Genomic DNA, 14,303 nt, shown 5'->3' on the forward strand with positions numbered 1-14,303 from the left:
ATGCTTTTCTTTTTATTTTTCTTCTTAGATTATTATACTTTGTACTTAATGTTTTTAAGGAAACCACCATACACACTTTGATTAAGAAGGTTCACTCTTTTCAACGTGCAGAAGCCTTAAGCCATTATGGGAATGAGAATGATGCACATGTTATTTCTTGTTCCCTTAAATAACTTATTTGTCAAAATTTCTCATCCAAAAGTTCTTTCTATTATTTATCATACATTATTTGCTAAGTTAGGTTTATGTCTTCCCCTTAATTTCTTTGAGAAAGAATTTTTTCATGAAATAAGTTTTGATATAGAAAAACTACATTGTAATAGTTGGATGAGCCTTTTTTCTAGTCCTTCATACTTTATGCATACATTTTGGTTTTGTTCCGACATCAAACTCTTATACTTTTTGAATTTGTATTATATATCTATTAGAACTTAATGGACCTCGTTTAAAGATGTGAGTGGTTAAGTTGTTACAAGTCTTTCAAAGATAAGTTTCTTAAGATTCATGCCCTAATTGACAATGTTAACTTGTTAAAGGGGTTTCCCTATATTGGACTTTGACTCCCACATTTAACTTCCTTGAGAATTAAAAAATCTTAATGAATCTAAAGTTTTTTTTGTGAGAAGCTTGAGAAACTAGATATTTTTTGACACCTCAACTCTTATTAATTTAGAATATTGCGTTTTGGACTTCAAAAGTCTTCATTGATATTTCCCTTATTCTCCTTAATTTGTAACTTCTTTCAATTTTATTAATATGCTTACCCTTTTGTAGAAAATACAATGGCTTTATGCCAAAAGGTTTCAACCTTAAAACTCTAACTAAATGATGAAATTTTACTTCAAGGTTAAGATTACTATATCAAGTGCCAACTCACCAAAGCGCTTCACAAATGCTCTTAGGGTTTCTTCTTCTCTTGTTCAATGTTTACTTGAGCAACAAACATCATGTGATGAGGATAAAAGGTTGTAAATCGTGTTTTGAACTTTATGACTAAAGTGTCAAAACATTCTATTAAACAAGGTGACAATCCAATAAAGCAACTTAGAACGACTCCTTCAACAATGTAGAAAAAACTTAAAGGATTGAGCCTTCAATCATGAAGTTTTATATCAAGGATGTACATATCGATGTGTTCATTTGAGTCAAATGTTTATCATACTTGTCTAAGATGAAGACTTTTTTGTTTGTCGATAGAGTAATTTTGGTTATGTTGTTGACAAAGTGGTGTCAACAAGAACTAAAAGATGTTTGGGTATAAACATGATAGTAATCTAGTTTTCAAACTATTTTCATCTTGTATTCTTGACATAAGTGGAAGGTTCAATGGCCTTAAGATATTTTTTTTCTTTTTTGCTATACTTAGGTTTTGGATGGGAGGGATGATTTGTCTTTCCTCTATACATTGTTAAATCCAAGCATTCTCATTCTCTAAGGCCTCCATGTATTTGATATTATTTTTCTTCAACATCTTAATTTCCTTTCAAAGTTCAAGTCACAATTCTCTTACATTAGTAATTAGTGTGTTCTCTTTACAGCTATTGGATGAAATTTAATATTTTATCATATTTCGAGTGGATACTATGTGATTTCTTAAAAAAATCTTATTTAACTCCATACTAAGAATCAAATAACCTTTACAAGAGTCCAAAAGGTCAATGTTTTCTCCTCTATCATCAAATAAGAATTTTTTTTTTAAAAGTCACTTTAATATTTAGTCAATAAAAAAATAAGATAATAAATATGTAATAATAAATATTTCATATCTTAATATAATATTATTATAGTGAATTCTAATTTTTACCTTAAAAATATTAACAAATTTATATTATTTATAGCTAACTATTAATTGAGTTTGTATTCTAAACTAGATTTTAGAATTAGTGGTGTACCTAAAATATTTATTAATGTTATCCTCAAAAGGTTGACTCATATGCATAAAATACAATTATGGTGCCAATGTGTATTCGGATTGCATGAAACACAATTATGGATTATTGTTTATTGGTCTGAAAATTTAATTTTAGTTCACATCGAGCTAGAGCACCAATATAACTGATAAACCATCTTGCTTATGTAGAATAATGAAGAGGAAGAAAATATTTTGTTATGGAAAATAATTGGTATGAATAAGAGAAAGGAGAAGAAAAGAGAAATAAAAATATCAATTAAGGCGTAATAATTAAGCTATATGAAATTATAGAAGAAATCAGTTTAAAAATAAAAATACGGTACAGATATTCGCATACCGTCTTTATTTTAAAATAAAGTCACCGGATCAAGCGTGATGCACCTAAAGTCTTCAGTCGACCAAACGAAGGTTGGGTAGCTGATTCCATTCCAAGCTCAATTATTATTTTTCTCTTATGAATTTATCTTAAATACTTTTTTTCTCTAATTTCAATGAAATGGTTTTTAAAGAATTCAATGAGACAAAATCATAAATGTTTAAATAATTTTACCTTTTATGCCCAAATATAACTTTGTATCTCACATTTTGTTTTTGTTACTATTTTTTTCTTTAAATTTTAGTTTATGTAATTTTATTTATTTTGTTGAAAATATTAATTTATTAATTTTTGTCTCTATAAAATTTAACACTCTCAAATATATTGGGGAATTATAATAAAAATCTAATATATTAATTTCAGAAAATAAGTTACGTTACAATCCTTATTTAGTAATTAAATATAAAACGTCTAATGATCCAAGACGTCTTCAATTATAAAATAAGAAAATAGTAAACATAATGAAATATTTATGTTTTAAGAATGACAAGTTCTATTCAATTAAAAACATTTTAATTCAAACTAAAGAGATAAAAATCTTAGTGGTATGCTTAGAGACACACGTATGATATATTTTATGACATCAAAACACTTAACCGTTTCATAGTTTTTATAATTTTTTTAATATTTACTATTTTGATTTTTTTTTTTCATTTTTATCATATTAACATATTTGAACTCAAAGTTTGAAGAGTGATTCTCTTACTTTCCTTATACATTATTTTCTTGTCAAATAAAATCTAAACCATTTGAAGATTAAAGGATGATACTAATATTTGAGAATCCAAGGAGAAAATATCTTTTTTTTTTCCTTTTCTTTTTTAATTTTAACCTTATATTAATAATTTTTCTTACTTGAATAACATCATATTTTCATTCTTCTTTGCTTCGACGAGAAATAGACTTGTATATCTATACTTTGGAATACAACCTTTACAATTTATACCCTTCTAAGAACAACAGCTCTTGCATAATTCATGAATTTAAAACAATATTTAAATAAATTAAAACAAAGGATTCATATAATATAGGAAAAAAAAAACAAGTAATTGTACTCAAGCGCATTTAATACCAAGTTTTATTTTTAAATAAATAAAAAATAAAAAATAGATAATAAATGTTAAATTTTATATTTTATTCAAAAGTTTATTTAACCAAAACTTATATTAAGTTATATTCTCTAAACTCTTAAAGTTTACAAAATAATTACGATTTCATTGTACAATTAAATCATAACATGAAAGGAGCAAGACAAGGAGAATGATTGATTAGTTCGAAGTGTGTTATAATAACTGCTATTAAAATTTTCTGTTTTCTTCTCCTCTTTTAAATGATTGGTTAGAGGAAATGTTAATGATATAAGATTTATTTGAAAGTTGACACGGTTTGTCTTTAATTTTTGTATAGTGTCAAGAGAAAGATTTACTTATACTTTGTAATAATAACAATATTAAGAATCATGAAACAATATATTTATTGACATGGTATTATAGAAGGGTATATTTTACCATTCTTTCGAATAACATTGACATTATTAATATTCATCAGTTTTATTTGGCGGTGTGTTACATCATCGTTATTACACATCTAAAAAACTAATTTAAAACAAGTATTAAATTAAAAGATCTAAAAATAGAATAAGAAAGATAAAAACATTTTTTTTTCTTTCTGCAGAGATTGATAAACATCATCCTAGAAAAACCAATATAAATACATGCAATTATTGAAACTATTTTTTATGTTGTACTTAGCTTTCACGAATGCAAGATGTATTGGTATAATAATGTTAATGGTGGAAACCGAGGTTAGCCGAGTGAATATAAATAGATTAGCTGCAAGAGAGAGTAGAGAACCATGGTTTGATAGAAAGTGCACGCTTTCCCGGAAAAAGAGAGCCAAATTCACACATTTTGGCAGAGGCAGTCCAACAAGACACGCACCCTCAATCAATCGTAACGTGTCATCCCCTGAATCTGCATGCCATATTGTCGTTAACCTCTTCAATAGCCTAATAAACGCACTTGTCCTCACTCCTCTGCTTTACCAACCTCTCTGCTAATTCCCAAACTTCTTCTCAGAACTGTTACGGATTTCATCGTTGACATGGCCGTTCGTCGCTTTCTTCTCAGCAAAACCTCGTGCTGCAGCGTCGTATTTTTGTCGTGGATGTTGGTGACGCTGATGAGAGTGCAGGGTGCAGGCGCCAGGCCCAACCGGAGGGAGCTGGACTCGTTCATAAAGTTACCCACCGAACCGGAGGATGCCGAGTCGGATGAACTGGGAACGCGATGGGCGGTTCTGGTGGCCGGTTCAAACGGCTTCGGAAACTACAGGCATCAAGTGAGTTGGTTCATTTGATTTCTAAAATTAGATAATGAGTTAATTCGTTTGTGTTTTTGTTTTTAACTAATGGTATGATTAAGTACAGGCAGATGTGTGCCATGCGTACCAGTTGCTTATCAAAGGTGGAGTGAAAAAAGAAAACATTGTGGTGTTTATGTACGACGACATAGCCCACAACAAGCAGAATCCCAGACCTGGAGTGATCATCAACCATCCTCGGGGTCCAGATGTCTATGCTGGGGTTCCTAAGGTCATTTCCTTCTCTCTGCTAATTCCTTTTCTATTTAAGCTAACAAACTTAATTATTCTAGTATTACCTGCGCTTATGCTTAATTAATCCGCTCGTGTCAAACTTTCACACTTTTTTGAGCTTTAATTTCTTCTCAATTATTTAACAGCTGCCAAAGGTTTCCATGTTAGTCTTTCGAAATGGGAAAACTTTTTTCTCAACCTTTCTTTTTTAAAACAAGGTGGTGCAACATGTCTGCTGATTTCTGTGATGTTTGTATATTTGAAAGAAAAAACACGCATATATATTAAGCGAGTCTTTTGCCTTTGAGATACAGTTGTACTATATTAACATTCATTTCTCACTTTTAGAAGAAGAGAGTGGTGTATTATGAATGGAAAAACACTAAAAAAAGTGTGGTGAAAAAAAATTATTTTAAAAACATTTAATCATACCTAGTAGTTGTTGGAAACAGAAGTTAAATTACGCAAAAAAGATTTGACATTCTTCTGTCATTGTCTGATTGTGCGTTGGAGCATATAAGTCTAAAGTTTTTTTTGGTGGAAAGCAACGTTGATATTAGATCATATCGAATGAAACTAATATATATACAAAAAATAAAAAATAAAACTCCGTATGAAACTTTTGTTGCTGGCAACAATTGACTTAATTAATTGTGGTACTTGGCATATGGATGGTGGTGGAGTAACTTAAATTCTAATATATTCGATTTGATAAATTAGGAGAGAACACTGGTAAACGCAATTATTGCGTTGTTGATATACATTAGATGTCTAAAGTTTGCGTTCACTGTTGATGATATTTTTCAAATAGTAATATTTTAATGGTCAATTCATAAGGCACTAGCTCCATTGTCTAAACAAATTAGCCATTACAGTGACAAATAGAAAACGAATCGTTACCATTTGTTCTTGTGTGTAAAGAGAAAAGGATTTGTTACCTAGAGTATTAGAAAATTGATTATCTTGTGTTGTTCCGTTCATTGAATTTGTCCCTTGATTTTTTATTTTTTTTTTCATTTTAGGATTACACTGGTGAGAATGTGAATTCCAGGAATTTCTTCGCCGTTCTTCTGGGGGACAAGAAAAAAGTGAAGGGAGGAAGTGGCAAGGTGATTAATAGCAAAGCAGAAGATAGAATATTTATATACTACTCTGATCATGGAGGTCCAGGAGTTCTTGGTGAGTTAAGCTTTTCATTTCTTTTTCCAGTTGTTTCTGATTAAGAACATTCAGAACTCAGTCATTAGTATTTGAACGTAGTTGTATGAAATAAAATTGTATAAGGGCGAAAAACTGTTCAAACCAGAAGCATGTTTATACTAGATAAAGACATTATAGGTTTGTGAATTCTAATTTGATTGTAGGGATGCCAAACTTGCCCTACCTTTATGCTATGGATTTTGTGGATGTCTTGAAGAAGAAACATGCATCTAGAGGCTACAAGAAGATGGTAAAAAATCATTTCTTGAGTATATGATGACTGGAAATGATGCCGATAACTTTAATTAAGTTGTGAAAAAGTTACGATTTGGCGATGTAGGTGATATACGTAGAAGCATGTGAAAGTGGGAGCATTTTTGAGGGTATAATGCCCAAGAATTTGAATATTTATGTCACAACAGCATCGAATGCCCAAGAGAATAGTTGGGGAACTTATTGTCCTGGAATGAATCCTTCTCCTCCTCCAGAATACATCACTTGCCTGGGGGATTTGTACAGCGTTGCTTGGATGGAAGACAGGTATAAATACATTTTTCTTGTGTTCAAGTTTAACCCACTATAAACATTAAAAAAAAAAAAAAAAAACTCTTTTCACTTAAAGCTCTGCACCTTGCTCACTTTGGTCAACGTCCTTTTGTTGTTCCTTTAGGTCTTTGATGACATTGAAAGTAAATTGTAATGGCCAAAATTTGAATTTTTTTAGTGAAAAATGGATTGATTATTGGCACTATAAATGTTAACTTCCGCTCTGTTTGAAATGCGAAATTGACTTCCACTTAAATTTTCTGCAGTGAGAGTCACAATCTGAAAAAAGAAACCGTGGCACAACAATACCAATCGGTAAGAAATTTTGAATGAATTTCAGTGCTGTGTATTTTGAATATTAGCATTGGGGGAAAAGAAAACAAAAAACATTTTTTCTTGTGCAGGTAAAACATCGGACTTCAAATCTTCAGAACTACGGGATGGGTTCACATGTGATGGAATATGGTGATGCCAACATCACAGCCGAAAAGCTTTATTTATACCAAGGTTTTAATCCTGCCACTGTGAACTTCCCTCCATTCAACGCCAGACCAGAAGCTAAAATGGAAGTTGTTAACCAGAGAGATGCAGATCTTTTCTTCATGTGGCAAATGGTATGCCTATTTTCCCCTCAAATCAAGTCATCATCATCTACTTCACCATTTATAGATTTCTCTACGTCCTCAATCAGATTTATTGCTCAAATACTGTTACTATGGTAATAACATCTATTTACAAAAGTGGTTTTGCTTCAACAGTATCAGAGATCAAACCAGCAGCCAGAAAAGAAGACAGACATCCTCAAACAGATTACGGAGACAGTGAAGCATAGGAAACACTTAGATGGTAGCGTGGAATTGATTGGAGTTTTGTTGTATGGACCAGGAAAAGCTTCTTCTGTTCTACAATCCGTGAGGACTCCTGGTCTTCCCCTTGTTGATGACTGGACATGCTTAAAATCAATGGTAAACAAAAATAACTAATTTTTTTTTCTGTTAACATTCATTGCACAGTTGTATTCTTTTCCTTAAATAAATTTTCTTCTATCACTTCTTCCACACATTGTGTGACCAAAATGCATGTGATGAGAGATTGGACCAATCCTGTCCAAAAATTGGATTGATGTACACATTCCACAAAAGGGAAACATCAGTTTTTGATTACTGATACACAACTTGGGGTTGCAGGTCCGGGTGTTTGAAACTCACTGTGGGTCTCTTACTCAGTATGGAATGAAACACATGCGAGCATTCGCCAACATATGCAACAGTGGCGTTTCTGAGACCTCCATGGAGAATGCATGTGTGGCAGCCTGCGGTGGCTATCATGCTGGCCAATTACATCCATCAAACACAGGATACAGTGCTTGATTTTGGGCTGTACACACAGAGACTGTTTGATAATGTAATACTCTGAATTGCATTCTTACTACTGGTTTCTGCTGCTTAGATCAAATTTGTTCTTTGTATAACTTGAGTAGCCCTATACCATATTAATTATACTGGTAGTGTATATAAGCGTAATAGTACCCTTTTACATAAAATAAGTACAATATTAGTTAGTGTGGTTCGTGCTGCTCTAGTATCTTGGTGAACGCCATTCCTTCAAATCCAGGACATCTTTCTTATCTTAGTTTTTAGTCTGATCTCTTGCTATCCTTTCAAGAAATTAATCACAAGCAACATATCTTGAACTTCGCAAAGAAGGATAATATATATATATATCCTTTTAAAATCCGAAATCAATCGTTCTTCCTTAGCTCTGCTTCGATCGTCCATCTTAAGTCTGCCCCCTGTCCGTCTTAACTCTGCCCCGTGCCTTGATTGTCCTAGCTTTTCTATGTAATCTTTTTAGATTGGTGGTTGACCATGATAGTGGCATATTTTGCTATGAATTCAGTATTGAATTAGAGAGAATATCAACTCTTTCTCATCCTTTTTACCTTGTAAATCCTTGTTTTCATTTAGTTTAAGAAGTGGTTTCATCTTAAGCTTTAATTAGATAAATTGATCATTAACCCCTTTATTTATACAAGTTAATTAGTTGGAAGAAGTCTCTGCATCAAATGAAGAGTGCTGGAACCAGAGAAAACAAGAAAACAGCAAAAACAGCAAAAATATGAAGAACCAGAATCTGGAAAAAAGTTAGCTGGAGCGCCCTTTTTCCATGGGCGCTGGAGCGGGCTCTGCACCAGGACTGGAGCTAGCTGGAGCGCCCCCTACAAAAGGGCGCTGGAGCGCCCTTTTTCCTGTTTTCGCACGCTGGAGCGCGGTCTCAAGCGCGCCTGCTGCTGATTTGGCAGATTGGGTTTATTTAACCCCAAATTAGAAGGGCTTTGACATCTTTTGGCATCCCAGACACAAATTCTCTTAATTAGAGCGTCCATAGGCGAGCTAGGAGCTGTGGGAACAGCCCTTCTTCATCCTTGGGTCCTCCTCCTTCTTCCATTTCCACCATTGTTGTAAGCTCAAGCTCTCCATTCATGGAGAGCTAGTTTCATTCTTGTTGGGGATTGATGTAACCACGGATCTCTTATGTAATTACAGTTGTTTTGAATTATTATATGCCTCTTTCATTGATTGTTAGTGTTTAATTCCTCTACTTAAAGCTTGTATGAGTAATTCAACCATATCATGATTTTAGGGTTTGCTTGATATTGGGAAATATTGGGTGAATCTAGAACTGGATTAAACACCTAAAGGAAATTGTATCTAGGGATAGAACTAGGACCTTTGGTTGTCTTGAATCTCAATTCTTAAAGCGGATGAACTTGTTAGGTTTTCCAAGGGATTGGAGTTTAAGAAGTAAGTCTAGGCTCTCTCTACCAAGGGATTGGGTTTGAGTAAATTAGAAGATTAACATTGGCTAATTAATGAAGAGGAAGTGATTTTCTTTACATAAGAGTGAAGTAGGTGAAATCATCCCCCAACAATATCATTCCATAGCATTTCTAATCTTTCCATTCCTAAGTGTTTGCGTTATCAAAGATCACTTTTACCATTTATGTTTTATCTTTACTTTAATTGCATGAAAACCACAAAAATATGGAATCATTCTTTAGTCTAAATTAGTTAGATATTATACGATTGTCTAGGACACGAGTCTCTTGGGAAACGATATCCGGTCTTACCGGTTTTATTACTTGAACGATTTGGTACACTTGCCAAAGTCACAACAAGTTTTTGGCGCCATTGCCGGGGACCCGTGTTAAATTAGACTTTTGTGTAATTTTTAACCGATTTAGACTTTATCCTTTTGTGTATAATTTTCTATTTTGTTGTAATTTTTATCTTTATTTTTGGGCTAACTTGTGGCACGAGTTTGGTTGTTTTCTAGTGTATGCAGGGAAACATTCGTACAAGGAGGATTGTGTCATCTGAACCACTCCTTGTGGATCCTGAGATCGAGAAAACAGCTCGTAGAAACAATAGTGACACAAGGAGACAGCGAGCTCTAAGTCAACAAGCTGCCCCGCAATCTTCATTTCCTTTCAACAATCAAGTCATAGAATCGTTTGATTCTTCTTCTGTGAACGGGATGGCTGGCGCAGGACCACCTCCAAGGAGAACCATAGGGGACTCAATCACTTACACAAGCCCGAGAAATTTCTCAAGCATTGTGAGGCCCACTGTGAGTGACAAGCTGGCAGAAATGAAGCCTGCTCTACTCCAGCTCATCAGTTCAAATCAATTTTCTGGCCTAGACAATGAAGACCCCCATGCTCATTTGGTCACTTTCTATGAGCTATGTGGCACTATGGGTGTACAAGGGGAGGATGAAGAAGCATTGTACATGAGACTCTTCCCATTCTCGCTGAATGGCAAAGCAAAGGCTTGGCTCCAGTCACAGCCTAATCAAAGTCTTACAAGCTGGGAGGATGTGGAATATAAATTTCTAGCACGCTTCTTTCCACCATCAAAGAGCACAGAGGTGAAGGCTGCCATTGCTACCTTCGTACAAGGAGTAGATGAACCACTTTGTGAAGCCTGGGAAAGATTTAAATCTTTATTGAGAAAGTGTCCCAGCCATGGATTCAGTCTAGAAATGCAAGTGCAAACTTTCTGTAATGGTTTGCAACCTCATACAAAGATGATATTAGACGCATCCTTTGGTGGTTCAGTACTTTTTAAGACTGCTGATGAAGCCATTGCTGTGATAGAAAATATGGCTTCCACTGATTTGAGGAGCCAACATGGGAGAATTCCAGCACAGAGGAGAGGAGTGTATGAACTGAGTGCCCAGGATGCTTTACTTGCACAAAATAAGATTCTGGCCCAACAGATGGAACTCCTAACTCAACATATGGCCAAACTACCTCAGCAGTTGCATGCAATGCAAGCTCAACCTCAACCACATCATCAAGTAATGAGATGTGATTTCTGTGGAGATAGCCACCCCAACGGTCATTGTCAAGCTCCTAGTAGTTCCCAAAATGAAGAAGTCAACTATATGGGAAATCAAGGACGGCAAAACTTCTTCAACAATCATTTCCCCAATCCTTCAAATCAAGGGTGGAGACAAGTTCAAGAAGCTTCTAGCAGTAGAAATCTGTATCAACCTGCCCAACATTATCCACCTCAAAGTGATCGGACTTCAAAGCTAGAAGACACATTGCAGATGTTTATGCAGCAGTCCATCCAAAACCAGAAAAACACTGATGCATCCATAAAGAACCTGGAAGTGCAAGTTGGCCAATTGGCTAAGCAATTAGCAAACCAACAGGGTGGACATTTTACTGCAAATACTCAACCCAACCCGAAGGAGGAGTGTAATGTAATATTCACAAGAAGTGGGAAAGAGGTTGGAAGAAAAGAAGAAGAAGAAGAAAAGCCAGAAGAAGAAGATCAGAAAGAAAATGAAGAAGAAGAAGAGATTGTTGGAAGAGAAGAAGAAAATAAAAAAAGTGAAAAAGAGAAAAACCAAAAAGAGAAAGAGATAGCAAAACACCTTCCTTATCCTAAAATACCCTCTAAAAAAGAGAAGGAGAAACAATTGGCTCGATTCAAGCAAATTTTCAATCAGCTTGAAGTTACCATGCCCTTGACCGAAGCACTGCAACAAATTCCTGCTTATGCGAAGTACATGAAGCAAATCCTCAGCAAGAAGAAGTATTTATATGAGGAAACAATTGAAGTACAAGGAAATTGCAGTGCCATCATGCAGAAGACTCTTCCTCCAAAATTTAAAGATCCGGGGAGTTTCACTATTCCATGCACCATTGGAAACTATGATATAGGGAAAGCTCTTATTGATTTAGGGGCTAGCATCAATTTGATGCCCCTATCCATGCTTAAAAATATTGATGGTCTTGAAGTCAAGCCAACAAGAATGATGCTTCAATTGGCGGATAGATCTATCAAATGTCCATTTGGTGTAGTTGAAGATGTGATAGTCAAAATAGATGAGCTCCAATTTCCGGTGGACTTTGTAGTTATGGACATGGAGGAAGATGCAAAGATACCACTCATCCTTGGAAGACCTTTCATGAAGACAGCCAAGGTTGTCATTCATGTGGAAGAAGGAACAGTGAAATTGAAAGACCAAGATGAGGAGGTGACTTTCAACGTCTTTGGGGTTGAGCAGCAAAATCATGAAAAAGAGACTAGTCTTGAAGCTACAGATGAACTTCTATCAATTACTAGTCTAACAGAGCAAGCTGCCAAGTTGGTAAAGAAGAGCCTTAGTTGTTTATCTCCAAGAGTAAAGGGAGAAGAAGAAGAAAAGGAAGAGGAACTAGTTCACCAAAATCCTGTGATGGAAAGCGATGAGCCCAAACTTGGCAAACCAGTGAGATTCAAGAATAGGTTATGGGTCATCAAGAACATAAAGATAAATGGAGTGCTTGAGATAGAGGCTCCATATTCTAGAAGAGTGAAGTTGGTGACTAGGAAATTGCTGAGAGGATGTTGGTGTCATGACAAGAAGAAGCATTCCAACATCAAAAATCAAACTTGAGCTTAATGGTGTCAAGCTAATGACGTTAAACAAGCGCTTACTGGGAGGCAACCCAGCTTTCTAACCCTTTCTCTATGTGCGATTTTTTTATTTGAGTGTGTTTTTATTGTTTGAATTTACTTTAGAATGTTTTGAATTGATTTGGTTATTTTGGAGCATGTTAGTTTCAATTGTAGTTTTTGTGTTGTTTATGGTTAACTTGTGTAATGTTGAGTTTTATTGTGTTTTGTTGTATTTTAGAATTGTTCAATCTGTTTTTATGTGTTCTAGTGTGATTGAGTATGTTCTGAATGGTTATGTTTAGTTTAGGTATGTTTAAAGTGTAAAATTTGAAGCCTTGAGTTGTAGAATTAGAAAGCTTTGGAAGTGTGCACCTAAATTGGCATTCTTGCACTCAATTTCAATCCTTATGGATTTGATCAAGTTTGTATAGTGAAAACATGTTAATCTGGGCTGAATTGAGCATCAAGAAGTGCCAAATTCCAAAAATCGTAGGTGTAGTTGTGAAATTCTGCAAATCTGCAATCTGGTATGGCGCTCCAGCGCCCTCTGCTCAGGGGCGCTCCAGCGCGCTCAGCACGAATCTAGTTTTCTGGCATTCTGACCCATAGCTAGCTCCAGCGCCCTCTGCTTAGGGGCGCTCCAGCTAACTTTTTCCAACCAGACCAGATTTTTCAGCAACTCTATTTTTCTCTTCTGCTTCAAATTTTTCATGCTCCAGGCTGTGTTTTGTGATTTTTCTTGCATATTTAGTGTGCGTTTGATCTTGTGAACTCATGATCATGTGATCTAATGATTGTTTGTTACAAATACATACTTTGTGAGCTCACATTTGCAAACTTTATTTTCAATCTTTTGTGCAGAAATGACTTCTTCATCCAACTCCAAGAGAATAAAAACAAACGCCGCCACAAAGTAGAGATGTCAACAGAGGAATATGCGACCCAAGTAGCATGGCTTGGGGACCAACCCAATTTATTGGGGGAGGTGGTGCAGAAAATGAAGGAGTCTGACAATGAGCTACAAATCATGAGTCACAGGACCTTTTATTTTGCTTTCTTTTACTTTGGTTGCTAGTTAGCTTTTGTTTTTCAATTTTAGTTAAGTTGTTTTAGTTATCTGGCTTGTTAGACTTATGCTGATTCATAATGCTTATGGTTTGATATGAAATGATGCTTGAGATGGGTCAATTTAGTTCAAATTGTATTGCTTCCTTCATGAAAAAGTCTGAGAATGCTGTATGCTTAACTGAGATCATTATTCATGGCAGTTGCTTGATGTTATTGTGGAACCTCGAGTTGACCTTGTGAGATGTTGTGCCTTAGAATTTTCTTGTGAATGCTATCATATTTGATCACAATTGACTTTGCCTGAGTTTCTCTGATTTGAACCATTTGCTTGTTAGTTGCACATGATCAAGGCCATCTTGCTCTCCTACTTCTTCCACATATTGCCAAAAGAAACCAATTCAAAACCTTTCGACCTTGATTGATAAATGACTCTTTTTGAACCTTAAAGCCCAAATGAAATTTCCCTATTTTCCTTACCTTGAGCTAAATAGAGAAATCATATGTACTACAGGAGAATGATTTAAGTTTGGGGGAGTTGTTATGAAAGGATGAATTGAGAAAAATTTGAAAGATACAAAAGTAACAAAAAGGAAGAAAGAAGAAGATAAAGAAAAAGAACTGAATGAAAGAAAGTTGGGATATAAGTTCG

General features: G+C 34.7%; 1 protein-coding gene across 4 annotated transcripts; it reads left to right on the forward strand.

Annotated features, from left to right (window-relative positions):
* The first annotated feature begins 4,134 nt into the window (after positions 1–4,134).
* On the forward strand, positions 4,135–13,754 carry LOC108322532 (vacuolar-processing enzyme). Of its 4 annotated transcripts, none has more exons than XM_052871451.1 (10): positions 4,143–4,628; positions 4,717–4,881; positions 5,906–6,062; positions 6,248–6,333; positions 6,424–6,623; positions 6,896–6,944; positions 7,034–7,243; positions 7,388–7,594; positions 7,817–8,033; positions 13,448–13,754. In XM_052871451.1, the coding sequence occupies exons 1-9, from the start codon at positions 4,392–4,394 to the stop codon at positions 7,997–7,999; spliced, it is 1,494 nt and encodes a 497-aa protein (XP_052727411.1). In that variant the 5' UTR covers positions 4,143–4,391; the 3' UTR covers positions 8,000–8,033; positions 13,448–13,754. The 4 variants fall into 4 exon arrangements, with proteins under 4 accessions (XP_017410149.1, XP_052727411.1, XP_052727412.1 ...); XM_052871452.1 differs by lacking the exon at positions 13,448–13,754 and adding an exon at positions 8,665–9,208; XM_052871453.1 differs by lacking the exon at positions 13,448–13,754 and adding an exon at positions 8,673–9,208.
* The last annotated feature ends 549 nt before the right edge of the window (positions 13,755–14,303 follow it).

Source organism: Vigna angularis, chromosome 1 (genome assembly GCF_016808095.1).
Source record: "Vigna angularis cultivar LongXiaoDou No.4 chromosome 1, ASM1680809v1, whole genome shotgun sequence".
NCBI classification, from domain to species: domain Eukaryota; kingdom Viridiplantae; phylum Streptophyta; class Magnoliopsida; order Fabales; family Fabaceae; genus Vigna; species Vigna angularis.

What these genes read in the sequence shown, in the direction of transcription:
- LOC108322532 (XM_017554660.2), top strand. Translation starts at nt 4,392, where the DNA reads ATGGCCGTTCGTCGCTTTCTTCTCAGCAAAACCTCGTGCTGCAGCGTC. An exon ending in TCTATGCTGGGGTTCCTAAG is followed by an intron (nt 4,882 to 5,905) that starts GTCATTTCCTTC and finishes TTTTCATTTTAG; the next exon opens with GATTACACTGGTGAGAATGT. An exon ending in TGGAGGTCCAGGAGTTCTTG is followed by an intron (nt 6,063 to 6,247) that starts GTGAGTTAAGCT and finishes ATTTGATTGTAG; the next exon opens with GGATGCCAAACTTGCCCTAC.